Source organism: Telmatherina bonti (genome assembly GCF_933228915.1).
Source record: "Telmatherina bonti genome assembly, chromosome: 21".
NCBI lineage: Eukaryota > Metazoa > Chordata > Actinopteri > Atheriniformes > Telmatherinidae > Telmatherina > Telmatherina bonti.
In genome coordinates this window covers 15,329,445-15,357,353 of record NC_136630.1, presented here as the reverse complement: position 1 = coordinate 15,357,353, position 27,909 = coordinate 15,329,445, and the positions used below count along the sequence as shown (strand labels likewise).

At 38.9% G+C, this 27,909-nt stretch overlaps 3 protein-coding genes across 3 annotated transcripts in view; 1 reads left to right on the top strand and 2 right to left on the bottom strand.

Annotated features, from left to right (window-relative positions):
• afap1l2 (actin filament associated protein 1-like 2) overlaps positions 1 to 483 on the top strand; it is a 42,907-nt gene extending 42,424 nt beyond the window's left edge. Inside the window, exon 19 of the mRNA XM_079260932.1 lies at positions 22 to 483. Coding sequence (XP_079117058.1) covers positions 22 to 48 — 27 coding nt within the window. The 3' untranslated portion in view covers positions 49 to 483. The remainder of the gene's footprint in view (positions 1 to 21) is intronic.
• Positions 484 to 1,293: 810 nt separating this feature from the next.
• vwa2 (von Willebrand factor A domain containing 2) lies at positions 1,294 to 12,521 on the bottom strand (the record flags this gene model as incomplete). Its single annotated transcript, XM_079260971.1, has 13 exons — positions 12,464 to 12,521; positions 8,611 to 8,685; positions 7,880 to 8,013; positions 7,683 to 7,792; positions 5,761 to 5,958; positions 5,528 to 5,661; positions 5,202 to 5,331; positions 4,648 to 4,703; positions 4,441 to 4,548; positions 3,773 to 4,354; positions 2,011 to 2,562; positions 1,654 to 1,776; positions 1,294 to 1,424 (listed from the first exon to the last, which is right to left on the bottom strand). The coding sequence occupies exons 1-13, from the start codon at positions 12,513 to 12,515 to the stop codon at positions 1,294 to 1,296; spliced, it is 2,385 nt and encodes a 794-aa protein (XP_079117097.1). The 5' UTR covers positions 12,516 to 12,521.
• A 6,400-nt stretch (positions 12,522 to 18,921) lies between these two features.
• On the bottom strand, positions 18,922 to 27,267 carry tdrd1 (tudor domain containing 1; the record flags this gene model as incomplete). The annotated part of the gene is made up of 22 exons (XM_079260534.1): positions 18,922 to 19,346; positions 19,463 to 19,630; positions 20,464 to 20,586; positions 20,675 to 20,791; positions 20,875 to 21,225; positions 21,526 to 21,693; positions 21,936 to 22,043; positions 22,322 to 22,453; positions 22,768 to 22,995; positions 23,251 to 23,421; positions 23,596 to 23,703; positions 23,787 to 23,963; positions 24,643 to 24,726; positions 24,832 to 24,997; positions 25,227 to 25,370; positions 25,464 to 25,643; positions 25,733 to 25,786; positions 25,886 to 25,952; positions 26,483 to 26,597; positions 26,775 to 26,835; positions 26,926 to 26,963; positions 27,126 to 27,267. 22 exons carry the CDS (start codon positions 27,265 to 27,267, stop codon positions 18,922 to 18,924), a joined length of 3,327 nt encoding a protein of 1,108 aa, XP_079116660.1.
• Positions 27,268 to 27,909: the final 642 nt, after the last annotated feature.

Here is a 27,909-nt window from a genome sequence, read left to right as displayed (position 1 = left end):
TGTCCGTTGTTGAATTTATAGGAATGGGAGAAAAAATCCGCCTCCTAGAAGGAAACCTCGAAACCCCAGCAAGCTTTCGTTGGTTAATCATCTGTAACATCTGTGGTGGACAGTTGAATCCTCCCCTCCAGGGATCCTTCATCCTCATCAGTTGCTTACAGAGACTTTGACGAGCCAATCAGACAGAAGAAAAAACTGTCCTCTTGAATACCACTGGATATCCATTAATGCAATGACTTTTTGAAGTTGTCTTATCTCCATTTGCAAAGAAAGGAATTTGATGTAGTAGCATTTTGGCCAGTGTATCACAAACACACATTTCAACATTGCAAACAATCAAACATTTGAAACCACTGTTTTTATAAAGAAACAAACCCTTTTTTTTTTTTTTTTTTAAACTAAAATGTCTGTTCTGTCCGCTCTAGATTGTAGCTTGGTTCATGTATGCTGGTAGCCAAGATGTAAATTTATTTACACCATTATTCAGCCTTTTGGCTTGTATTGCTAGCTAAAAATGCACTTTTTATTCAATTCAAATAAATGTACTGACCAAAATACAGGCTTGAAGAATGTTTATGAAAATGTCTCTTTTTGCTTTTAACTTTTTCCTTCTTGATTTTATTGGTTGAAAACTAACATAGAAGATGCAGGAAAGCTGCAGCAACAAGCATCTACAGGGTAATTATATTTTTTCTTGTGTAAAATAAAAATGAGATTGAGGTATAATGTTAAAAAGTGTTTCCTTTGGATGTTCATTTTAATATCTCACCATTATATATTGCTTTGCAACTGTTTTACAAGATCATTCCAAATTTTTACACATTTAATTTGGTACATAATAATTATAATAATAATAATTTTGTTCATTCATGGGATAATGTAAGTCTGTAATTTTTTGTGTAAGACTAGCACAAATTGAGCCTTTTTAAGCAAAGTTACACAATTAAAATATGAAAATATAACACATTTTGCAGCTTCCATCTGCACAAAAAATAAAAACATTTGTCGTGATTGTACTCTCGGACTTAACTTTGAATTGAGACAGACAGTATTTAAGTTCACATCCAAGAACATCAAAAAAAAAAAAAAAATTCAGACACAAATGTGGATAGGCATTCACACAATTTACAAAGAACAAACAACACACTAGTCGAGACATAAAACAGTACAGTAGAGGCACTTGACACTGAATGCAACTTTAAATACTGGAAAAAAAATAATGAAAACATATCAGTTTCCTTTTATGTCCATCCGCAAACATCTCATTCATGTTCATTCATTCCTGAGTGTACGTCAAGCAGTGTGTCTCCGACGGTGTAGCTTGTAGCGTTGCAGAAGCTCCTGGTGGCTTTTCCTCTGTCTGCTCTTCTTCCTCAGACCAGCAGGTCTTGGAATATCCCCTCTGGATGAAGACCTACTGCTTCCTGCAAGCAAACCACAGAAAGAGTCGCAATGCCTGCAAGAACTATAGCTGCTGAGTCTGTCTGGTTTTCTTTGGAGGCCTACTTTCATATTCAATGATCAAACTGCTAGAGGTTAAAAAATACATAGTTATATGCAGCACTATGTCACTTTCTAGTGTTAAAACAGTAAAACATTACAAGATTAACTTTTTTTATTGAAGCTTTTTGTGTTAAGCAAAAGGCCACTTACTTGTTTCACAGTGTGGACCTTCATAGCCTTGGCACTGACACCGAAAGCTCCCACCTGACATTGTGCAGATCCCATCGTGCATACATGGGTTGGGCTTGCACAGATTTACTGGTTTCTTCACCTCTGACAGAAGCAAAATGAAAACAGAACAGCTAATTAACTGCAGGAAATTCACATGAATTCACATTTTGTATATTTACAACACTATTTGTGTTTCTTATTCTTATCCCATCCAAAGAGATCTCAATAGAGACACACACAAAACAACAGATGTAATCAGAATTTGCCCCAACAACCTCACATTTCTATTCATCCTTAATAACAGAGGAGGGTGTCTGTTTTTGTTTTTGTGTGTACCTGAGCACAGCATCTGCACCAGAACATCCTCAAAGTACTTGAGATCCTCATAAGACGGCACTGAGATCAGGTGCTCCTCTGATCCTGCAATCTGCATCAGCCTCTCTCGCTGCACATCTCCAATACCAACCACAAAAACTGCAACTCCGTTGTCTCTTAATTTTTGAGCTGGCACCACCGCATCATCCCCTCCTGAACCGTCAGTTACAACCACCACGGCTTTGTTGACTCCTGGTCGTGCTCCGTTGGCCACGGTGAGGATGTTCGAGTGAACATGGAGTAAAGCGGCGCCTGTCGAGGCCACTCCACCCTTGTACTTGGAATCGCCTACAGCCTTGAGGATGGCAGAGCCGCTGTCGTGGACATCCAGGCCGAAGATGGTGGTGGCTCTCCGGCTGTAGGCCACGAGGGCTACTTGAGCTACGTCGCGATTGATGTCGAACTGCACAGTGAGGCTGCGCACAAAGTCCTGAAGGGTGGCGAAGTTTTCAAGGCCGACACCGGCTGAGGCATCAAGGGCAAACACCAAGTCCACAGCCTGACCCAGACAACCTAAATAAAAAAAACAAAAGTATCACCTATTTGTAGTTCAAATATGCAAAATGCAATTTTCTTCCCTATCATGCTAACCCACTGGCTCCCAAACTAGTGGCTAAATAAAACTTGGGAGTTTTGGCTCTGGACAAATTTGTAAAAGTACTCATAGGAAATGATGGTACAACAAGAGAGACTTCAAGTGATTAAAAAAAAAGAACAAACTATGACAGAGCATATCTGTCCCTGCTTGATCAGTAATAATAAATGGTGGGTAATAATGAGAACGCGGTCTTTTGCATGTACCAAAATATTATCCAATATATTGAAGTATGAAGTCAAGCAAGTTACAACACCACTTGGGTACTTTTCATCCTCAACATAAAGAAAAGCCTGCAGGTTACTTTAGAAATAAACTATCCAACTATCATATAAAGGGGGGGATGGGGGCTCGACATTATTGTCGTTGATGAAAAGGAGGCTAATTATAGCTACAAGGAAAGAAGTTTTAGTAGATAAGATGCTTCCCTGGGTTCTTCTGTTACACAACTTAATCTTTCTTGGATAAGGGATAATCTTACAAGTGGTGGAGTTCTTGATCCAAATCCACAAACACTGTGATGGTTGGACTTTAATAGTTTCTAGTTCATTGATTTAAAAAAAAAACAACAAAAAAACAGGATACTTACACCTGATTAGCATCCAACAGACTGGTTGTCAAACTAATTTCACCTTCAAATAAAGGGCTAATCACAAAAGTTTGAATTTGCTCTGATCAGATTATTTTACTGATAAATAAATGTCCAAGTCACACATTTTACTGCATTTCTTTCACAAATTAAGTCCATTATATACATGTAGGACTTGTTAGAGAACCAGATTATGTTTTGTTTTTTTTCAGTCATCTTAAGTAGAAATGTGTAAAATAGTTTAATAGTTAATAGTCTGAAAATACACAAACTTTTAGACACTAATAAAGTCAATGGTTTTCTTCTGACCTAAAGGTGGCACCAGTGCACTAAGATTTTCAATGCAAAGATGGAGAGTAGGAAAACCTGTTTCTGCATGATTAATAGCGCAGAACTCCTTTGCAAATCTTTGTGTGATACAAATTTCTTTCACTATTTTTGTTAGACCTCATCAGTTCCTGCATGCAGTCTGTTAAGTAATGCTGAATGTTCATGTGACACTAGCTGAAGACTCATGTCGTTTTTTGTTTTTTTTTTACCTTGTGTGTCCACGCTGCAGATCTTGGCCTTTAACTCTGGTATCTTCCCAGTGTGCCGATCAGGCGACGTGTACGTAAGAGTCCTCTGGGGATTTCCTGTAATATTATTCAGCTGCGCCTTTAAGGTATTTGGTCCCACCCCTATGAGGAAGATCTCTCTATCTCGTGCATATTTAGAGGCCTCAATGACATCATCAGCTGCAGGAGTAGCAGTGAGCAGCACTACCACTCGGGGGAGATCATCTGAGACGTCTGCAAACACCGGCTCGCTCACGAAGCCATGACGGGTAACATACCGGAGCGCCTGCCCTGTTAGGGTCTGCCCACCGATGGGTTGCAGCGCATCTACAGCCTTAAGAAGACCCTTCAGGTTCCCTGTAAACTTCCCAACCTGTGCTTCCACTCGAGTTTCTCGACCGAAGACCGCCAAGCCAACTTTGCTGGGGCTGTCGGATCCAATCACAGTCTGCAAAAAGCGTTTCAGGAAAGACCTGAGGCGGAGGAAGCCTTCTATGCCTAGAGTGTCAGAGCCTTCCAGCAGGAAGAGCAAATCCACAGAGCAATCCAGAGATAATGCAGGAGCTGAGGAGGAAAGGTAGCGTCAGTGAGGTTATTCTTTACATTGTCAGATTAGATCTCTTTAACTTGCAGTCGGTCAGCATACTGACCACAGTGTGGGTCTCCTCCATAGCCAGGGGGACACACACAGTGGTACCCCTCTGGACCTTCCGATACACATGTTCCACCATTGAGACAAGGCTGAGAGTCGCAAGGATCTGATGATGACAAGGAGACAAAAGAGCAGCATGTTTGTTTATTAATACTACGGAAAAAGCCATATAGTAGGAGTCAAAGGGTGGAGGCGGGGTCGTCACCTGGACAGATAGTCCTATGGCAAACTGTTGGGTGTCTCTTGTAAACCTTGTTGTACCTAAAAAGAAAAAAAGAATTTTCATTTTTTTGTGCAAGAAAGCAAACATTTTTCTGTCTCCATGCTCTATTTCTCTAACGTATTAATGTATAAATATATGCCAATATTGCCGTCTCTAACTTATTTCTCCTTTTTTCCACAGGTCTTCCTGAATAAGTACAGTCAACAGTACATGTTGATCTGTCTTTCCTGTCCTCTCCACCACAACCATTCAAAGCAGATGGCTGCCCTCCTTGAGCCGGGTTCTGCCGGAGGTTTTCTTCCTGTTAAAGGGGAGTTTTTTCCTTCCCATTGTCGCCACGTGCATGCTTAGGATGGGGGATTGGATCGAAGTCATGACTCGATGCAATCAGTTGGTTTCTATTATAGGATATGTATGAATTGGCTCGAAATGATGTGTATGTTGATTTGTGTATGATTTGTGCCCTGTGACAACATTGTTGTGAAGTGGCGCTATACAAGTAAAGTTGAATTCAATTGAATTGAATTCAAACATACCTGTAGTAAGGGCAGAGGGACGTGTATGGGTAATGCCCCCTGGAGCCCTTCCAGCACATGAAATTCCCATGCAGCTCTTTCACCGTCTCCAGTGTCTTTCTCTCACAGGGAAATGACTCCACCTGACAGCCTGGAGGTTGGGACAAGAGAAGGTGGATGGGATTGGTTTAAGGAAAAGAGGGGACACCAAAAATTCACCAAAAGTCAGAAAACAAAGCAAAATGGAAATTTTGCAGGAAAAAATCGAAACGATGGAAAAGGAATCATCCTTGTTTGGATAACAAGCGCAAGTTGTTTTCATAGCTTCCTTCATGGAAGGCTCCAACCTGCAGGTGTAGCATTGCAGACAGAGAAAGTGCTCAGTGTTGTGTACAGGCCATTCACAGCATCATTAAAATGCTCAGCAAAGAAAACATGGCTCTCCATTGGCTCACTAGCCACAGAATGCAGCTCTTCCCACCTGAAAAACAAACGCAGAGAAGCAAGAATGGAAACAACTTAAAAAAAAGGTTTAATGTACTATAAATGCCAGTTGTTATTTCGCAGCCGCCAGACATACTTGGGATAGCGCAAGCCCACAGCAAACAAGACCACGCCTGTCTCTTTGAGCTGTGCAGCTGCTTGGGCCACGTTGCCCTGAGACCTCCCATCAGACAGGAGGATGACGATGCAGGGGACACTGGAGGAGTTACGGCCACCTGGAAAACCCTTCCTTAGGATATATTTTAAAGCCAGGCCAGTCTGAGTGCTGCCTCCCCTGGGAGGAGAGTTTAGATCGGTCATGTTATTGTCTGAACAACAATCAAAAAGAGTAATTACAGTTAATGTACTGTGCATATGACAGCCAAAGTCAACTAAACTTAAATTTTTCATAGATTCTCTTTTAGTTCTTGGACTTAAGATGCTTATTGGCGAAGTAAATAAATGATAAGACTTAGAGAAGACAATACAATTCTTATACATATAAAAATAAACAATGAACTAGGAAACATGCATCTAAGTCGCTATTTGATACTATTTCCAATCCAAATTCTACACAATGAATTACAATAAATAAATGTATATACATGTGTACAAATCCGTTTTTATTAAACTAATTGGATTTGTATGATTAACAATTTTAAATGTATGCAGTATTGTCTACCCACTTGGGAGTTTGACAAATGATTTCCTTACTGTGAGTCACCCTCAGCATGTGGTCAAATTACCTGCCTCGCCCTCGCTTTATTCATGTATCAAATTTCAAACAACCACCTGTGTTGCAGCGATAATCTGAAATTAATTTGGGGGTTTTTTTCACCCCAGAATGTATCTGCTATGACTTATTCTGCTGATGTGAGCACCATGGAGCTGTGTTTTTCCATTTCTCTCTGTGTAGACCTTTTGTTTTTAGATGTTGTTTTAAAATAAATCCAAAAATATGCTTTTCTTTTTCTTTTTTTTTACTTCTATGGCAATATTATCTCTTGTATAATGATGAGCCAAAATAATAAAAATTCTGACAAGTAGGTGAAAACTGATCATCTCCTTGCAGCAGCGCTAACAAGAATCATGCCATATTACGAAGCAAGAGAACTATCAAGACAAAAGCAGACAAGTAAACTAAAATATAATGGTTTGTCCACCAAGCCAGACTATGTCCACATTGGCAAAGCTTGTCTGGTTAGAGAAGGTTTAGATTTCCCCTGATGGTTTCTTTCCTGCCCTTTCAGGGTCTGCAAACGCAGGTGAAAGGCAAAACTGGACGGTAGATAAATAAAAGAAAAAGTGTCTGACAAATAAATCGCTTTTACAATAAATCTGGATTCTTCATGTGTCGCACTGCCTGCTTCAATGATGTTGCAGAGTGAAGAAAAAAAAAAAAAGTATGAGCTGTTTGATTCCTATGGTTTATTGATCATTGATGTTTTCAAATGAATGAATGACACACCTTGCAACTTGCTGGATTTTAAGAATCACCTGATAATATCTTGGTGTCTGATATCCTAAGACGCCTTCAGAGATCTTGAAAAGTCCATTTCTCACTAAAGGGATATAAGCAAGACCTAAACTACTCATCTGTGTGTGTTTTTAACAAGACAATTTATCCTTGACCCCAAAATTCTATTTTATTCTATTCTACAGCCATTCAGCAGACACTTCTATCCAAAGCGACTTACATACACACTCGTAGCCCGATAGGCACATCGGGAACAACTTGGGGTTCAGTGTCTTGCCCAAGGAAACTTTGGCACATATTCAGGGGAAGCCTGAAATCAATCTCTCCAACTTTCCAGTTGCAAACTGACTGCTCTTCCTCCTGAGGAATCTTCGTTTATATTATTTATGTATAACAAAGATAACTTATTTAACTAAACACCTTTTTTTTTTCCCCCCTACGGTCAAGCTAAAAATAATGCCACATTCTTAATGACACAAAAATTGTCTTTTTTTTTGTCCAATAACACATCTTGGCTAAAAACAAGGCAACAGGAGACGCACCTGTAAAACACCTTTTTTATGTGCTTCTTCAGCTCCTGTCTGGTGGAGCAGGAGTCCAAGGAAAACTCCAGCCGAGGAGCGGAGCCAAACTGAATCAAACCAACTCGCACCTGCACAAAGTCAGAATTGCAAGTGGGGTGACTGACATGGTATGAAGAGGGAGGGCATGAGGATTATGTATGTAAATGGAAACAAACCTTGTCTTGTCCAATGTCTAAAGCCTGAGACAGTTTGGCTGCATAGTGTTTGGACCTCTCAAAGCTGCCTTTCCCCATGCTGTAGGAGCCATCCATGAGAAAGAGGATATCCATGGCTGTTGAACACTGCATCACTTTTATTAGGGAAAAAAAAAAATAGACATATAATGAGGCCAAACTTTGTCTTTTCTGCATCGCATAAACATCACAAGATTAAACAGGCTACTTATTAAATGGAATGAAAATGAAATAAGAACTCGACATATTAAAAACTAAACAAACAAAGATTAGCATGCTAAAGCACAGTTTTCTTTTCCTAAGTGCTGCACACATTAAACTGCAACCACAGTAAATCTTCCCTCATACAAGTCTGAACAAGCTGCGTGGATAAATAATCAGAGGTGCTGCTGTTATGTTTGGCTGTATTTGATCAAGAGGAGGGCCATTACGAACAGCGCGCTGTGTTTCTGTCATTCAGGCTTACAGGAAAGTCATGTCTGCACTCTGTTCTGATACAGACAGCAGACTAAGACCACCCAAAGACTCTTCCCACTCCACCCTTTCTTTTACCGGCACTTCACTATAAAAAAAATTGGCACATTTATATTGTCACCAGTCAAGTTTTACATTATATTGCCTGACTTGACTCTTTTTAACATCATAAGATTTTGCTACACGGTCAAACAATTATTTAACGCCATTTTCAAGCAAAGGATATGAAAGATACCAACTTTCTGCAGCTGAGTTGATCTTAACAATGTTCTCATGGCTGGTTTGGATCTCCTGCACAGAGGTGCCCTGCTGAGCTATGAAGGACAAAAGACATGCAGATTGTTCAAATGATACATTTGTACATGCATAACGCAGAGAAAGTGAAGGCCCAGGTGGGTGGTCCAAAATTTATTTTAAAGTGAGATCCAAAAATCTGTTTCTACATGAGAATCAAATAAAGACACTTGCTAAGTTGTTTTTCTGTGTGCTGTGCAGCATTTAATCAGGAGGAAATGTCTGATATGTGCAAAGACACCCAGAATCCTCAAGTGTGGGAACTACAACAAAACAAAAAGGGGATTTTTTTTACCTCAATTTATTGTTAAAATGTTTTCCTGTGAAGTTGAAGAAGAAGAAAATATGTTGTACTTTGCAAAAATGTCTCATATTTCTGGTTTTCCATCAAACAAATTACAGCAAACTCTGCTGCACACAGGCCTCCTCCACCTGTTTTCTACGTCGATGAAAGTCCAAGTCAAAGAAAAAAGTCATTACTTTTACATTTTTGCACATGCATATGCACAGAAAGATTATATTTATTACAAATATCAGTTTTTTCACATAAAACGGGTCTTCTGGCTGTCAAGTCAACACTATCTGGATTCTGATGAAACAGAAGCTCCCAAACATGGGTAAACACTTTAACAAGATTTCTAAAGATAACTCGGAGCAAGAGTTGTGAGAATAACAGAGATGGAGTTGAAATAACATTGTTTAATTACCAGTTGTCATTTTCCCCTTTCTATGGTTTGTTCTAGCTTATATGACTGGAAAAAGCTTTTTTAAATATCCAGTAGTAGCCAGTGATGATGACAACATCCTGGGTAATCGGAACAGATTTAGAAAAAAATTTTCATTTAACCATTTGTTTTCACCTGGTGGGTGTAATAAATCTTTCATAAACTGAGCAGTTGCAGACATTTGCTTTTGAAGAGAGTCACTTCTTACAGTTTGGCCATGAACTGATTATCAGTAAATACACTTCTACAGTGAAAATGATGCACACAGGAACACACACACTGACGTTTTCACCAAATTACCTCAAGTTAACTGTCTCTGTAATCTTTCATGAGCTGAAACAACAAATGAGATGCCCTCTCTGAAGCTAACCCGGACCCCCCACTTGACCCCCTCTGCGATGCCTGATTGAGTATTCAAAGTTAATGTGAGGTGACAGGAGAACAGAAAACACCTTCTTTTCAGCCGTTCACAGAACGAACGTTCATCTATTCAGTCGCATGTAGAACAGAGAGGAGGGGGGCGGGACATGGGATGCACTCTGAACATGTCTCGTTGCTGTGGCAACCCCAACTGATTGCAGAGGCATTTGTCCAACATAAAGAAGGAGAACATGGGTGACTTTACAATCATGCTTTTCCACACTGTTCACCGCAGTGCTTCAGGCAGTTCTATTTTAGATTTAGTACCTGATTCTCAGCTGAAATAGGCGACAAAAAGTCAAAATATCAAAGACAGGTTATAGGTTCAAAAAGTTCAATGGAGACAAAAGGGCATGGTGTGTCCTCCCTAGATTATTTATTGTTAACTTTGACTTTGTCCTCCTCATCTGCTCGTTTTTCATAGCTGAGACCTGAGGATGAAGAATATGGCACACGTAAACCTGTCAGATCAGAGGGGCCACATTTGGTGGATGATCTATTGTTCCAGAAATAATAAATGCTATATAACCCTGCAACATAATGAAATAAGAGAATAATGAAAGAATGTCCTCTCAAATTATGAGAAATTTATTTATTATTTATTGTAATATAAAAAAATCTCAACCTAAATAAACACAGTAGGAATATAAATCTAAAAAAGCATATCTAATGATTTCTTAAAAGTAGATTTGGCAAAACTCTGCTATATGTTGCCACAATGATAATGTAAACAAACATGCAAATACAGCTGGTAATACCATGTCAACAAAATGAACTGATGGTTATACAAGTGATTCAACAGAAGTACACTTTTACTGGAAATTAGGAGGAATTAATCAAAGCAAATGATCAAAAATTGTGAGTAGTTTTTTTTTTTTTTTAGGTTTCATCAAAACTTCTCCACATAAAAATGTTAACTGTGACATTAAGAACAATGCTACATTCTTGGAAAACCCTTCAGGATCAGAAATGCACAACCTCTGCGTTTACTACTAAGATTTCTACTCGACTGATTTGGAGCGGTGTATCTTTTAAGAGTAGTCAACTTGTTACATGAATAAAAAGAAAAACAGATTTAATATTTTACCCTGAAAATAAAGTAAAGCTAATAAGTCCACACTATTGTGCTCTCAGACTCTCCCTAACTACCCATGGCTTTCAAGTCTTCCCATGTCTTCAATCATCATTTTGTAGGTGATGAGACGGAACACTAATCACTGAAGAGAAGCACCACCTGCAAACCAGCAACCTTTGCTCCAACCTCTTCACGCTCCTGACCCTTTAATCTGCCCCTGATTCCAGCATCATTCAAGCCTCCAGGTCCTCTTGACAGTGAAAGTCTTGGCAAAGCAGCTTTTTCATGGTCAGTGGGGCCCCATTGCACTGAACAAAAAGTCTGTTTGTCTGGCCAAGTGCCTCCAGCAAAATGACCGTGTTTCTTTGATGTCTGTGAAAATAATCGCAGCAGGGAAAACAGGAGCAAGATAATGAAAATAAATCCCCCTGCTGAGAGGGTGATGTCCATTTGGCTTTAATCCCATCTCAACCCCCTTGAAATCAGAATTAAAACTAAGGCTTCTGTCTGTCAGGAAAAATTTAATTTGACAGACCGGATTACATGGATATTTAGCGCTGCAACATGTCATCTATGTTGTCAGCACATGATGGGAGAACAGGGCCTCCTGACAAGGTAAAACAGTCTGGTTTGGTCAAGTTCAAAGTCTTAAAATGGTCCATAATCAATGCTCGACTTGGTACTAAAGCTGTCATTTTTTAAAACAACTCAAAGATTATATTGCAGCACAGCTCCCTCCTCTTCCTCCAGGCAAATACCAAAAACTCTCAGGTCCGAGAGAACAAGCGATGATGAGCTATAAAAGGAGATGCTAAATTTGCCCTGCCTGGAAAAGAACAAGCAGTAGGAAATAACTCTGAAGCGAGGATAACAGAAATTCTCCAGCAGTGGAAACCTAGCAGTTTAAAGTAGTAAAATATCCTGGAAATAATTGCAGGTTGTTTAAAGAGGCGGCAATGAATCACAATACAGTACATGAACATGCAAATGGGAACCCGATGGACATGTTCAGTGCTGTATGTGAGGCATTATTCAGCGAATTCATCAATTTACACTGAACAGTGAATTCTCAATGATATTTATGTGATTGGTGGGTTTTAAGCCTGACACAGGAATCTGCTTGTATATTTTCGGCTGCGTTTACACAAACAATTACACTATAGAATGAGTTATTTACTTCTAAACACATGAAGAAGTACGGTAAGTTAAAACTCTAGGTTTATGTTTCATTATATCAGGAGACAACAGAGTAAATGAAAGTTCAGGTCTTGAGTGATATAACACAACATTTAGAAAACCTAAAACTGTTGTTCCTCATCTTGCTTGGCCATCGTTTTATGTTAAAAATGTTTGTCCTGCTATCTTGATCAGGTTTTCCCAAATAAATACTACAGTACAGCTTTGTAAAAGGGACCTTTATGATTGAAAACATTTTTAATTCTTTTTTTTCCCCCAAGAAGATGGGATTATCAAGTTAAGCTTTCTAAAACACCATTTTTAAACTGCTCTTCCTTTATAATCATTGACTACCAGACAAGCACAAAATGTAAAGCAGTACTAAAAGTCAAATCAACCCACCTTGAAGGAGCAGCAGAGGAAAAAGGAGGGTGAGACAGATATCAGGGCGCATGATGGGACACCTGGAATTACAGACAAATGCTCATGTTTAGCACAAATACAACACAAAAAGAACAGAAATGCATATGAGAAGAAGGAAAGAAGACATCATTGAAGAGAAACGCAAGTCTTTGCTGTGCTGCTCACAATCTTAAAGAGTTTTATGGGTGCACCCAATTCTTCCCAAGACAAATCATAGAAAAAATAAATTCAATGTCAGAAGATTTATTTTCTGTTTTGATTCGAAGCTCAAGCTTGTTTTCCATTAGTGCTGACAAAACAACTTATGTCATGCTAAAAAAAAAAAAAAAAGTAGTGGAACACTTAGAAAACACTTCAATTAAGTCATTTAGTCACTGTTAAAAGTCATAGCCAAGTCGATGCAGTGTTACTAAATAGTAAATAAGAAGAAAAAAATAGAGGGTACCCTTTTATAGTAAACAGTTACAACTAGTCATCCTCAAAGGTATTCATACCCTGCCATTAAAGAAGAAAAAAACAGGTGTTACTGAAATAAGTTGAAATTGAAAAAAAAAAAATGACTGAAAATCATAACATTGCTTTTGAATTTTAGTTCAACGAAGATATATTTTTAAAAAAAAATGCAAACAAACATGATAAACTAATGCAGTGTATGTCACTCGTAATAGTTTGTTGAACAATCCTTTAAAAGTATCACTCCGACCAGTTCAGTCAGTCTTCTGCACTGTTGACTAGTATTTTGGCCTCACTGCTCATCAGCAAACGATAGGCATTTTTTTAAACTATTAATTTTTCAGCTCAATTCTATTCAAAAGCAATGTCTCATTTCACAAAATGATGGTTAAATTAAAAAAACGTATTACTCTTTTCAGTTTCCAGTTATTCAAAGTGACTATTTTGAATTTTACCTTTTATAAAAGAGTGTAAATAAATTTGAAGATGACTGTAAATGTACCCCTGACCATTCAAACACAGCTGGATAAAAAGACAGATGATGGATTAAAGAGTACATATAAAAATACTTCAGCTATTGTCAGAGTGACAACGTATTATAAATCCGTTCCTGCTTGATTTGCATCTGAATTAAAAACTGTATGAAATGGACAATCTGAGCTTTATCTGTGTAAAAGTTAGCATCTGCAGGAAAAACTGCTAAATTGAAATATCAGCTCATCCCACTGACAAAACATAACTCGCTACTCAAATGTGTCTGAACACAACACTTTACTGGTAATAACCAGCATGTGCACATGGAAGTGTTTTGATTGGGTGACAAAGACTTCAATAACCTCTAACAAAAGCTATAAAACTAAAAATTACACAGGCCCTGAAAAGCATCTATTAGAGTGTGCGCTGAGTCTGTCCTCTGCTATGTGTGTACTGTGTTACTAAGTTTGCTACAGCAGGAGGTATTTTTCCAGTTTTACCACTAAGGAGTCCTTTTAATCCATACACACACATATTCTAGTTACATTTTCTCAGAAAATGTCTTTCACACCTACTGAGCACAGAACTACAAACCATGAGCAGTTTTGGAAAGATGCAAAAGTCCACTGGAATTCTTTGCGAGTCACACAAGAGAATTTCTGTAACTTCTTACTGTCATGCAACCCAGTGGTCCAGCATGAAACCACAACCCTGTTAAATAGGTATGTTATAGACACACTAAATGAAAGACTGAAATTGATATTGTTAATTAATATAACAATTAATATTGTTATAAAGATTAAATAAAAATGTCTTTGGTGTAATGAATTCAATTTTAATGTCAAGCTTATAATGAAGTTAAATATCAACAACACTACATATTTCACTACAAAACAATAAAATTATTTTTCCATAAAGAACTGCTATACTATAACTACAGTGATATTTTAATGTTTGGTTGCATTCTTAAACAAAGGTGGATCTGACAGGTAACTGTGCACACAATCTGACCTCATAACCATCCCATCAGCCTGACAATCCTGGCTGTCATCCGCCAGCTCTGTTCTCTGTGTGGTCATTGTATGCTGCACACACACGATGTCGAAGGGCAGCAGATAAGGTCTGATTAACTCTGGCTGCTGATAAGCTTGGGCATAATACCCTGCCCGCAGATCAACAGTGTGCATCGAGGTAAGCAAAGACGTCGGATGTGCCAGACGGACCCTCTGCATACGTAAAGCTGTGTGTATTTCTGAGACAGTGAATAGAATTGTGTGCAGGATGGAGGCTCGCTTTAAAAGGAGTCTGTGTGTCTGTGATAAGAGATCTGCAGAGCTTGCATGGCGGTGGCCGACTGTGAAGCCCTGAGCAGATAAACATCATCGGAGGTTATTGATGCTCCTTTGTGCACTCGACATTATGTCTTAACAAGAAATTTCATTCCTGCTGCAGCTTAGAGTATGTAGGCTTGCAACAGGAAGCAGCCAAGCATGCCTACTTTTAATACACACACACACGTAATGCACATGCCTGTCTTAAAAATTGGTTGGCTCTTCACAAGCATTCCTCTGGTTCCCCCCGTTCCCTTCATCTGTTCTGGACAAACCTGCACAGATGAACTTCAGAGATCAACACTGCAAAATGAGCTTCTATCTTTGATGTCTCACATTTCTGACTAATTAAATAACTAACCTTTTAGATATTGGTTTCACTCTGATAAAAAGTTTATAAGCAGATTGGCACATGCTTAAAAAACATGCAGGTATACTTTGGAAAATTAAAGGAAGGCCCATCCATCTATGTGCCGTCTGTTTTGTATTGGTTCTTAGGTTGGAAAGCGCCTCCTTACTGTACACTATAATTAGAGAGGATTCTTTCTGAAACAACTTCATACAAAATTCAGAGACCTAACCAGTGCTTGGAGTGTCTGAGCACATGAATATTGACTGATTTAATTGTTTTACAACGAGTCACCTGCAAAAGAACCTTTAAAACGTGAAGGACAAACGTGGAAACTTCAGGGTAGCAACTTTTCTATCAAGAGCCGCAGCTGGGATTCAAAATGCAGACGAGTGCTCTGAAGCAGCAAAACAGATCAAAAAGTGAAGTGGAACTGGAATGACTTTCATGTAATAAAACTCAACATTACACTGCCAGCTAATCATTGCTTCAAAATTCCTGTCATGTGAGTGGATTACAACACTTGAGTCCATGAGGTTTAGGTGTAAATTTAGACCTTAAATACATTCAAAGGAAGAGTTTCTACCCATATTAAGCCTGGACTTCACATGTTAATTGAAACTATTACAAACGTTTAATGACAGAGAAGATAAATACCTGAGAATGATACATTAGTTTGTAATTTTGGATAAATTTCCAGAATTGAATTACACATTAAAGTCAGATTCAAGCGTCAAGAGGGCACGCACCAGTGTCCACCTGGTGCTGGTCGCAAATCCAGGTAAATACAGAGGGTCATGTCAGGAAGAGTTAGGGTTGGACTTGCAGCAAAAAAGCCCATCAAAGTCAAATATATGAATCAGTTCATTGTCTTCCAGAGCTGACCAAATGAGGATTAACACAGCCTGTAATTGTGCTGTTTACTTACAGGGTCCCAATGGAAATCAAGGTAAAATGAATTGAAGAAAGTTCTTGTCCATAATCACCCTAAAGTGACTGTGGACAATAAGATATGTTTGTAGGCAGAGAAAGAGAGAGATTAAAAAACGATGAGTCCAAGAAATGCTAGGAAATGTTAAAATGTTGCGATATTGACAGGAGAAACGTAAAAGTACTAAGGTTAGAAGTTTATGAGCAGATTTTGAGCTGTTCCATCATGGTGATGATGGAAAGAGAAATGGATTTGGCATTATCTTAAAGGAGTTTGTTAGGAAGGCTCAAGAAGTGGAAAGACTTTCAAAATTAGTCTGATGCAATAATTTTAAGTTGTCATATTCATTGTTGTTGGTGTTTATAACCACAGTTAAGATGCAAGTTGGAGGGCAATATGTCACTAGTTAGATGAGATGATGCAGAGTAACGCCAGACATAAGAATGGGGTCACTGGTGCAGACTTGAGAGGACATGTTGGTCTGTTGAGGCCTAGGGGAAGACCAATGAGGACAATTATGGAAATTGTGAAAGAGGACATGAATCTAGTTTGTGTAAGAAAAGGGGACGCAGAGGATAGCCTATGATCAGTTTCTCAATCCACTGTATGTTTTTGAGGTTTCCAAAATTCAACACATCTGACTCATTAGCAACTTAATCTGCATCAGGTGTGATGGAGTTATGAATAACTGCAACATAAGCACTGAGAAACACTGGGTTATATGGAGGTAGGCAATTTGCTGTGGCTTCCTCAGAAATGCAATTGAAAAGGGAGGGAGGGAAAGGTTTATTGAAAGCTACTTCTTCCAATCTTTTTCATACAGTGAGCACGTAGAAGAACCAACACAAATTTCTGGAATAAAAGTTTTAGACAAACCTCTCAAAAAAACTGTTTATTGAGGGGAGAATATGTTAAGTCTTTAGGTTTGTAGAAATACTCTTTAAAATAAACCATTTAGTTTGTCATAAATTTGTACAGGGGAAAAAAAAATCTCAGTCATGGTACACGTCTGAAATGATGCATTTAAATGTTAATAACGGACATCCCACTTAGCATAAGTCCCATATAAAACCCATGTTCTGTGTATTATTGAAAACTAATTTTCTTTCAGGAGACAAATTAAATATTTAAATCAGATTTAAAACAGGTTTGCTTTTAGTCTGTAGTTTGTCGTTAGCAGCACACCTAGTAGTTAGCTGGTCTGTCAACATCTGGTCACGTGTCAGGGGTCACCGCAAAGAGCAGAGGGTGTGACCCCGACATGTCACAAGAAATGTACTGAGCTTAACTACATTGGGTTTTGCTGCTAACGTACTGAAGGAGATGGAATAACACGCTATTCTCGTGTTTTCTCATACATTTTGATCTCTAGCCATACAACACAAGTTTAAAAAGTGCATCGCCTTTAGTTTTGCTTCGTCTTATTTGAAGAAAAACCTGCAGATGTTTCATCATACAAATTTGTATTTTCACCTAAGATTTGCTCTGAGCTTCGACACAGACGGAGTCTTTTTCATTCCGCGACGTTCTATCCACCCCTATCAGGTGAACAAATCAAACGCACCCCGTTTCCTCCATGTCAAGGTAAAAAGCACCATCCTTACCTTCCTACACTTTATGGGTAGTCTTTCACGAAGTCCCCCCCTGCGTCTGCACCGCACCTTGTTTCCGTCCTGTTCTAATAACTCTGCTTCAAACAGACGAAGCAGCGACCCCACCCACTCCTAATACCCACCTTTAAGGTGCCTGCACCGCGGGGGTTATTTTGTTCCCCTATCCTGGTCCGGCGACAGACACGCAACAGCTTTATATGTCCCTTCCAAGAAACGATAATCAAGCCCATTCTGTCTTTAAGCTTCAATTTACATTCCTCTTTGGGTACAAAAGAGTTTAATTGACCAAACAGATTTAAAAAAAAACAAAAAAAAAACCACACATCTTTTCCAAACTGAACCTTTATGTAGTCTTTATAAAAATTTAAAAAAAATTAAAAAAAAAAAAAAAAAACTCAAGTTGGACATGTTAACACGTGATTAGGAACATGGAACAAATGGCAACACAGGAAGTACCACCAAACAAAAAAAATAAAAATAAACTTGACTGTAACTTGTAGATAAAAACACCAGTGCACCATCAGTCATGAAGACTTTAAATGAAATGTAAAACCGCAACTGAAAAGATGGGTGGAAAGGCTATTCTGGTGAACATTGAAGTTTATCTACAGGATCTTCATTATTTACTCTCTCCAACAAACTTTTTTAAGAGAGCAATCTGAAGCTGCATCATCTGTTCCAGCTTGTCAATCTGAGGATGGCAAGCAGATAAACATATTTACATTACTTTTTTTTTGCATTACCGATAACAAAACTACATATTAAACTGGCATTTTATCACACTTTAATAAGTTAATTCTAAAAGAACTAAAAGTGGGCCCGACCTTTGTCTTAATACTCTGGCAGCAGCAGCTTGAGGTCTGAGGATCTGAAATTTAGATCAAACTAAATTAATTTCAAATTAATCATCCGCATAGAGCAAAACCTGCAGAATGACACTGTAAGCATGTTCAGACAGAGGAGCAGATTCTGATTTAAGTACATACCATTATTATATGTGTTATTTTGGCACGGTGGCGCCATCTGATCAACAACCTTCTGCATAGGATCTTCTGAAAATGAAAACAAGCCTTTTGTTATGGTCAACACTTTCAGTATCCAATGTGCCATTCAGGCAGAGTAACTTTGCCAAGTAACTGGGAAAATTACACCTTTTCTTGTAGCAACAGGTGCACATAAAAATATCACTACAAGCTTAATGGTTTGCTGATATCGCTTTATCCTACTTTTAACAATACCAGAACACAAATTATAATATTTAATCAATTAATTCCTCTGGCAGTGAACTACTGATTTAACAAACCATTAGCTGTTGCTGGAGAAGTGCTGAACATCTGCTGAGGCCTCTGGGTTGTTGGTTCTGGAGCTTGGTTTGGCCCCGAGGTGTTAACTGTCACAGTCTTGTTTTCCAGGTCATTTTGGAAATCGGGTACTGGCGGTGGTTGAGGGGCAGGTTCAGCAGCAGAACAAATGGGTGTGCTGCCAGGTATATCTGTCCTGGTTGCAGTATCTAGGTTGTTGGTGTAGGCATTTAATGCATCTAAGATCATGGCTGTGAGGTGTCCCCCACCCCTTTCCACAGGTAGAGTGAGGGAGAGCACATTAGCAGAGCCATCAAATGCCTGAACAGTGGCAAGGACGCCGTTCACCAGTTCACTCCTGAACATCTGCTGTACTTCTGCAGGCCATTCTGCAGGGAAGTGCTCTTTTCCTAAAATATGGGAAGCAGAGGATTGTGCAATTGAGAGAAATGCTGCTGCTCAGAATTTACTTTAGGTGAATTAAGAGAAAGAAAAAGAAAAAAACCTGAGGAGCAACATTTCATACCTGTGAGGGTGCAGCGGGTGATCTGAAAAGGGAGCTGTAACAGGTGCATGGGGATGGAAAGGATTCGAGAGAAAGGTACATTTTCACTGTTGCCGTAGTCTGCGTAGATGACACTCAAGTCATTCTCACCAACTTCCAGGACCACAGCACGGTACCAATTATTGTCAGCTGACAAAGAAAAGAAAAAGGTTAATTAATTCAATGTTTGGTATTGTTCCATTGAAGAAACACAAAATATTCAGTACTGGAAAGATATTTAAAAGCCCAAAAATAGGAATGGTCCACATCAGTAGGCTCAGTAAAAACATGATCAGTCCTCTCCAGATAAAGACTGGAGGTATTTACAGCAACTGCTGTAACATCCTACTCAGAAATCTCTGTTAAAATGGACCCTGTGGTTAGCTGGCTGTGGAATGTGTACCACGCTTTAGTCTCCGACTTGTATACTGTGTTTAAAGAAGCTCCTACGTACATCACGCACACAAACTGTGTAATTATTTCTAGTCACAGACATGGAATTACCAGCTTAGGTTTGCAAAGGCAGAACTGCAGGTGGGGTCTAAAAAACATTCAGGAAAAACTAAAACTGGATGTGAGAGAAAGATGTATACAGACACAGACAGTACACTGTCAGCTAGGCTGGTAGTAGTCTGAAACCACTGAGCAGAAACAATAGAACCTGAACACCTAGTTTTCCATGCTGACCAGTAAAATTTGCCTCAAACTGAAGTGATCTGAAACTGATCGGATGGAGCAGCATTTTTAAAATTAAAATTTTTTTACCACTACTGTCGACACTATGATGGTAGTTTTAAAGTTTAAATACAATTTGTCATTGCATCTATTCCTTCATGCGAGTTGCAGCAAAAAGTCTATAGTAACCTGTAAAAACTGAAGTCATATTAGGGAATGAAGTAGTTGCAGATATTTAATATGATAATGAAAATAATTATTCTTCAGAGCATATAATTTATAATTAATAATTTAAACTTGTTCCTTACCAGAGAACTGGGCACAACAGGCAGCCCCAGGAACCAGTTTGCACTTTCCATCTGCAGATAAAGTGCTGTTGTTGCAGCTGGCAGCCAGTTCCATCATCACCTCCTGAAGCTTTTGCTGGTCCACTTGACAAAAAATAAGAGAAAAAAATTATTTTGTAAACTTTTCACTTGAGCTTCAAAAAACAAATGAGTAGAAAGTGAGTGTTCGCACCCTGGGTGACACCAAACAAGTAGAAGAGGGATGGACTAATGACAGCGGCAACGTAAGGCTGAAAGGTCTCATTCAGCGGCAGTTCCACTGTCTTCCAATCCACTGGGAAAGATGCGACTGGAAATAAATCACAGTATTTGAAAATTTGCTCCAGAACATCGTCGACCATATTATCTTGAACACATGACATCCCAGCTGACCGTCTGATTGCACTGCTGTCTGCTCTTCACTGGTTACTTCTCTGGAAATGATTTCCACCTTATCAGAGGCCTGAACATGCAACCGGTTTTGCCTGTTTTCTATCGCAACCTCCAGTTGTTTGGTCATAGAGCCCAACTTTCCATGCATCTCTTTGGACATCTCTCCAGAAACTTTAGCAAGCTGCTCAGAAATGAGGGCAGCTGCCACGTTTTGTCCTCTGCTCTCCAGCTCCACGCCATAACCCTGGTCGGTGACTGAAACGACAAGAGCATTCAGCTGCTCGCCATCCACCAGAGTTTGGAACCACAGCAGAGCTTCACTGCTCCACTCTGATCCCAGTGGCTCCACACCTGAATCCAAACATGTGCAATATTAGAAACTTGATGACTTTTTAAAACCTCTGTGTTGAAATAAAATATTTCAAATCACTAAAGATAGATTTATATAAACTGTGGAAATTTGTCACATATGAACAGCAAAAAAATGTTTCAATTTGTACCAGCGAAACGTATGATATTAAAATTAATTATATAAAAGTAGTTGTAATCATACCTTGTATTTCTAGATATGGTTTAGGAAATATCCAATTGAAGGAGGAAAAAAATACTTTGTGATATATAATAAGTCTTGGTTAACTACCGGTTGTTTACCTGTAAGCCAGCAGGGAACTGCTTGAAAAGGGAATTTCAAGAGTTTGCGTGTAATAGAACAAAGATGACTCGTTTTCACTGTCATGCTGTAGCCATATTCAACAAAGTTGACTGTTGCCTCGTCTTCAAATAGCTCCTTCACCAAAGCCCGATACCATGATCCATCATCTGGGAAAGTGGAGGGGCAAAACATTACCAAAAACAAAACAACCCAAACACCACGAAATGTACTCAGAATACTAAAGCAGACCAAACATGCCTGCAGACAGATTACAGTACATTCGCTTTACAGATGACAATCACAACATCAGTATTTTGTCTCTCCATAAAAACGATTAGTTTACTCCCTGTTTAATATTGTAAATAGTTAACTTAATCCCATGGCATCAGGTGTTCTCTGAGGGTCTCACCAGGAAACTTGGCACAGCATGGCTCTCCCACTTTAGGTATGAAGGGTGACTTATTAGTCTCACAGTGTTCCTTTAACTGAGCTTGCAGCTCTATTAGCCTCTGATGGTCTGAAAAGAAAAAAGAAAAAACAGTTTAAGGGGCACAAGACAGTGTCATAGTATGTAAGCAATCAATGCACAATAATCTATGAAAACCATTGTCTCACAATTCTACATTGCAGAAAATATTTTTCAATACAACATGAGAAAAGCAATTAAAGCAATGTAAGGGCAATCATAAATTTCCTTATGTTTATGAAAACACAAAGGCAGCAAAACAAAATGCAGGTTACGCTTGAGCATATGTTTTTAAAAAAAAAAAAAAATCTTGGCCAAAGCAGCAATACCTGTGGGATTGTTGATGCGGCAATAAAACTTCCCAGGACTCTCCACAAAACTAACACGTAGCGCCACTGTGTGGCCATCACAGGGAAGCTCAGTAGTAGACCAAACCAGAGGTTCACATTCAGGGCAAGACACTGAGGATTGCAATAAATCAATTCCACACGGTATCTTTGTACTTGTAGACCAAGTCATACAATTTAAAAGCAGCAGCTGAAAAACTAAACTCTGACTATAGAGGGTAAATTTGTCACCAAAGCATTCAGTGAAATCCTGGTGAAGTTGAACCAGTCATTGTTTTAGACCTTTTTCAAAATAATCTAATGTGAACATTAATGTTTTAGGAACTAAAAGACTAAACACAATATTTTTAGATAATGGGCCTGAAACAGTCTGCACAGCCTGAAATGAACTTTCCCACCATGTGGTTCTGGAGTAGTAGCTGCCTCACTGGCCTGCTGATCGACACTGGTGGCAACAGGAATAGGAGCAGCGTAGCCTGCAGAGATCAACAACTCGGCTACATTGGCCTGAGGATCACTGGCCTCATCGATCATAGTCACCAAAGCTTTGCCTTCATGTGCTCCCTGGATGTCAATCCGTAATGTCCTGCCCAACACTTGTCGCTGCAGGGCCAAAAGGCAGTCTTCTGACCACTTCTCCCCAAGAGGCTGCACCCCTGGCAAAAAACCCCAAAGTCAGATGCAGGCACGAAAGAAAGTGACTCAAAAATACAAAACTACATCTGAAAATGACATCTAAATTTACCAAAGTTTTTTCTGCAGGAAAAAAGCATCTATTATAAATCTCAGTGGGATGGCAAATAAAGTTTAAAAAAAAGACTCAAAAACTTTGAGCTTACAATTGACTAATAAAAAAAGATAGTTAAAAAATTGAAACTCTTCTAAATAACTTTCTCCATCTGACAAACTACCTTTTAGACCACAGGGTATAGCTTGCATTGGAAGGGCAAGTAGTGAAGCACTGATAGGTCGCAGTTGGCATAAATCCACCTCTTCAGAGTTGCCAAAGTCAAGGTAGCCGACACACACTCGTTTCTCTGAGGGGTAAGCTAAAATTTCTGCTCGATACCATTGCTTGTCTTCTGAAAGAAACATATGTGAGAAGTTCAATGCATGAAGCATATTTAGAGGATACAAACTTGAAAATTTTGCTGTGTATATGAAGGAAAAGCAAACATTGGTTGGTACAAACAAAGTGTTATGTTGTCACTGAAGTCTGTGTGGATAAATTGGGTCAGTTTACAGAAGTGCTGTACCAGAGAACTGGGCACAACAGACTGTGCCGGGACCTGGTCTGAAGTTCTGTGGAACAGGAACCTTGGAGCAGTGTTCCCTCAACTTCAACTGCAAATCCTGGAGGACGCCTGCAAACCAGCATTCAGTCAAAGCAAACACATTTTTATTTTGAGATGCTCAAGTTGAATTGCTGAGATCAAATGCTACTCACCAACATTCTCTATTTTTTGCACAATTATTTGGTTGGGTGACTGGAGGTGAGTGACCACAACAGACAACTGGTCACCAACTGCTTGTATTATTGGCTCAGGAGGCTGCGCCCATGTATTTTCATCTTTCCCATCAGAGAGACACCTGAAGTTTTCCAAGGATGCATTCAGCATGGCACCTAAGAAGACGCAACTCTTGTTGTCAGAGGCTCTAAAATAGCAAACTCCATGCAGAATATAGGATACTGGTGCACTTCAAAGAAGTGACATTTTGAAAATAAAAAGCCAGACAGTTTTCTGCTCCTCAGCTGGAAGCCATTTCTGCACAGGTCAGGGCATATGTAGTCAAACAGTTAATATGGCAGCAAAGAGTTTGTTTAAATAGTACTGCATGACTTTGAATGTGTAAATTAAATAGTTATTAATAAATCCTAATTTCTTAGTTGTATTCTACATAAATGAAAAGCCTAATCACACATTTTTACAATAAAATGAAAAGTTTGTATTTTGTGGAATGAGCACTGATCTTACATCTTAGGCATAACCTTACTAGTTTTGGTGGACAGCATAAATTTCTTCAGTCATAAGTGTTGTTTGTAAAGTCATAAGTCATATTTCTGCTGTGAAAAATCCCTGCACCCTACCATTCAGAGCAGCGTCATCCTAATATTCTGCATGTTGATATTGCAACAAGAATTTCATTATCTTGTGCAGGCCTAACAGTTTTCACCCAACTACAGATTTAATGTCAATCATAGAGAAAATGGGTTCATATTGAAGTATACATACATATATATATATATATATATATATATATATATATATATATATATATACACACACACACCATTAACTTACTTATATTTTTTTCAGTTTGTGCCAAACTGGTGGTTTCCTTCACTGCATACCCTTGCTCAAGGAGAAATGTGCTCAGGTACTTTCCTAAAAGACACAAGGAAACAGTTTCATGTAAAAGTTATGCTTCTGGGAATCCTTAGTACATACATCCTCATTTTTTCTGAGCTCATTCAGCTCCACGTTCATCACCAACTGAAAGCAGGATATCCACAGCATGGATGTGACTGGTGTCCTGTGTTTTCACCAGCTTTACAGTCACAATCTTGCTAGCCAACAGCTGTCTCGCTGCAATACAGCACTTGTCTGACCAACTGCCAACCACAGGGACCACGTGAGCGATCCGGCACTTCATTGCCTGCAAGTAATAAATGCATGGGTTAAAATAATGCTAGCTGTTACGTACTACAGATTAATTGTTGCACAGCAGATGAATGCTTTCATGAAAAGTTTCATCCTTGGCAGTAAATTTCTATGATTCATATTAATAAAATAACATATACACAAGACAAAACAATGCACTAACAGGGATTTTTCACAGCAGACATCTTCTGCTTTTCGTTAGCAGCTTTAAAACATATACTCACACATGGGGAAAATGGGTGGATATTAGCAGGTAGTGGTCGGATCCGGTCCACTGGTACATCTTCTTCATTGCCAAAGTCAATGTAAAGGATATTAGCCATCTTCTGGTCGGCAGCCAAAGTCTGGACGAGACCTCGATACCAGTTCTAGACATTAAAAGGGAAAAATGGAAACCATGTCAATCAATAACTGAATCCCACAATATGCGTCTCTTCTCATTATTAAGACTTAATGCTCACCATGTCACAAGAGAATTGAACTGCACAAACTTCTCCGACAGAAGGTACATAAGGTATCGCTGAGAGGACACTGCAAGTTTTCTGAAGCTCCGTGCTGATCTTCTGTAGAGCCTTCGGCAGCTCAGGGTTTTGAGCAATAAGGAAAAATTTGCCTGGGTGATAGAACTCTATAACAGATGCCTGAAAACACACATGCAACAGACACTACATTTAGGCATCCAATACACTTGACTTGTATAATTTTATTCAACTAATTACACAAGGTATACCTGGATTTCTGCTCCCTCGATGGCTTTGGTAATACACAAGTCATTCATAGAAACCTTCCGAGGGCCGGATGAATTACTAGCCTTTAATACAGTACAGATAAAATAAATAAAATTTAAAAAAAACTTTTGCCAAGAAGTGAACATTAACATTACCTTCACCTCTGCCAGGGTGTCTTTGTCTTCAACATGTCGGGCAGTTATAATTTCCATGAGTTTCTCCCTTTAGAGGGAGCAAACAAGATAAAACAAAAATAAAAAATCAGTATTTATTGGATGGGGAGTTTTAATTCAACTAAAAAGGTAATGGCTAAAGTGGGTGTGCATATTCTCATTTTGCTGGTGAATTAATCAGCAAAAACTGTAAAAAGCAGCCAGTGAGGAATTTCTCTCCTAGATAAAAGGAAAATACATTTGCGTGTGCAATCACTGCTTTCAAAACTCACAATCTCTCAGGGCAAACAAGTTTATTTTGTCAATAACTGAGACACAATGGCACTAATATATATTGAATAATGATTTTTAACTTGATATAAAACATATTGAGAAGGTTTAACAACCCAAATGAGTTTGATTAAGTGGCTTGTGAGGGCAGTTTGTGCTACAGAATCCGAGTGGAACATCCAATGGAATAGCTGTTGAATACACTATTAAAATGGCTGGCAGACACTATGTAAACAGTGTGCAATTGTGTAGGCTTCCACACAAATGATGTGCAGCTACTTACTGCGATTTTGAGTAAATTCCACTTACTTTACAGGTTCTGGTTCAATGGCCTTGCACACATGTCTGTGAGCCTTCCAATCTTCTGTCTGGCACAGTACAGAACAATAAGACATCTTCTTGCAGCGTTTACATCGAAAATTCCCTGTTTAAAAAAACCACCATGAATACTCATGCAAACAAAAAACACCGACACAAAAAAATGGTGCAAACTACCAAAGAATTAGACACACATGAGAAGTCGGTTACTACTTTATGGCCAAATGTTACTACTTGATATTCGTTATGGAGACTTGATATGAAATTTAAAGTGTAATCTCACCTTGCTTACCACAGTAGTTGCAGAAGTGCACAGTAAGTGGTGGCGTGGTAAATCCCATTACCTAAGAAGGCAGAAAAAGACTTTCAGACAGGAATTAACTTCTCGTATAGCGCAATAACCATGATAATGACATGTGTATGTTTTTACATACTTTAGACTTATCCTTAAGTAGTGGTGTGGTTATGGGACCTGCAAAAAAGATTAATGTCAGATTAGGCAAACAAAAAATTTTAATTACATTTGGTTCAAATCTAAGTAAAATTGTTGTTTACCAACAGTGGGTTCAAATTAGCCTCCTAACACTGTAACATTGTAAACGCATGGTGGACATCACCAGGTTTGACTTATTACCGTGTAAAATGGCGCCAGGGGCGACTGATATGGTGGTGAATTCTGGCCTAGTAAAGGAGGAGGAGGGGGCCGTGGGACCTGATGAAGGTTTCCTTAGTGGCCGGTTGGGTTGAGTCGTGTTCGGTGAAAATATCGTGTCCATGTCGGTAGTTGCCGCTAAATAATATACAAAATACGTTTAATAATTCAGAAAAATACATTTAAACGAACAATACAAGGTAGAGTTGTGTAGTATATTTTTTCCCACAACATTTTCCAGCATGTCTACAATTTTAGCTAACTTTCGAAGGCGAAACGTTTATCATTACAATTTCTAACGCCAAGTCCAGACTAAAAACTATTTTAGCTGTCATACTAAAGCAATACCTGAACATTAGTTTCGTTAGCAAACTCAGAGAAAATTGTGATACACTGCTTTCAATTGTAGAAGTACTTACAGTAGTTTAAATTAGCACAGTCTGTATGAGTGTACCACGTGCGAACTGGTCGCGTGGAGCAAAAAATGCTGCACCTGCGCAATAGCGTCAACTGCAGGTGAAGGCGAAATTATTTAATTATAAATCGGGTGAATGAGAACGTGCACAGGTTTTACCTACCAAATGCCAAAACCCCATGGTGTATTCTTTCAGACCTATCTAGGAAAATAATGAACTATGAAGAGTCTGACCTTACTGCGTTTTGGCTATTTTTCTTTTTAAAGGCTTTTCCCTCTCTCGTCTTTTATAATTTGAGTTTATTTATAGTAAACTCATGAACTCAATCTCTCTCTCACTACATACATGCA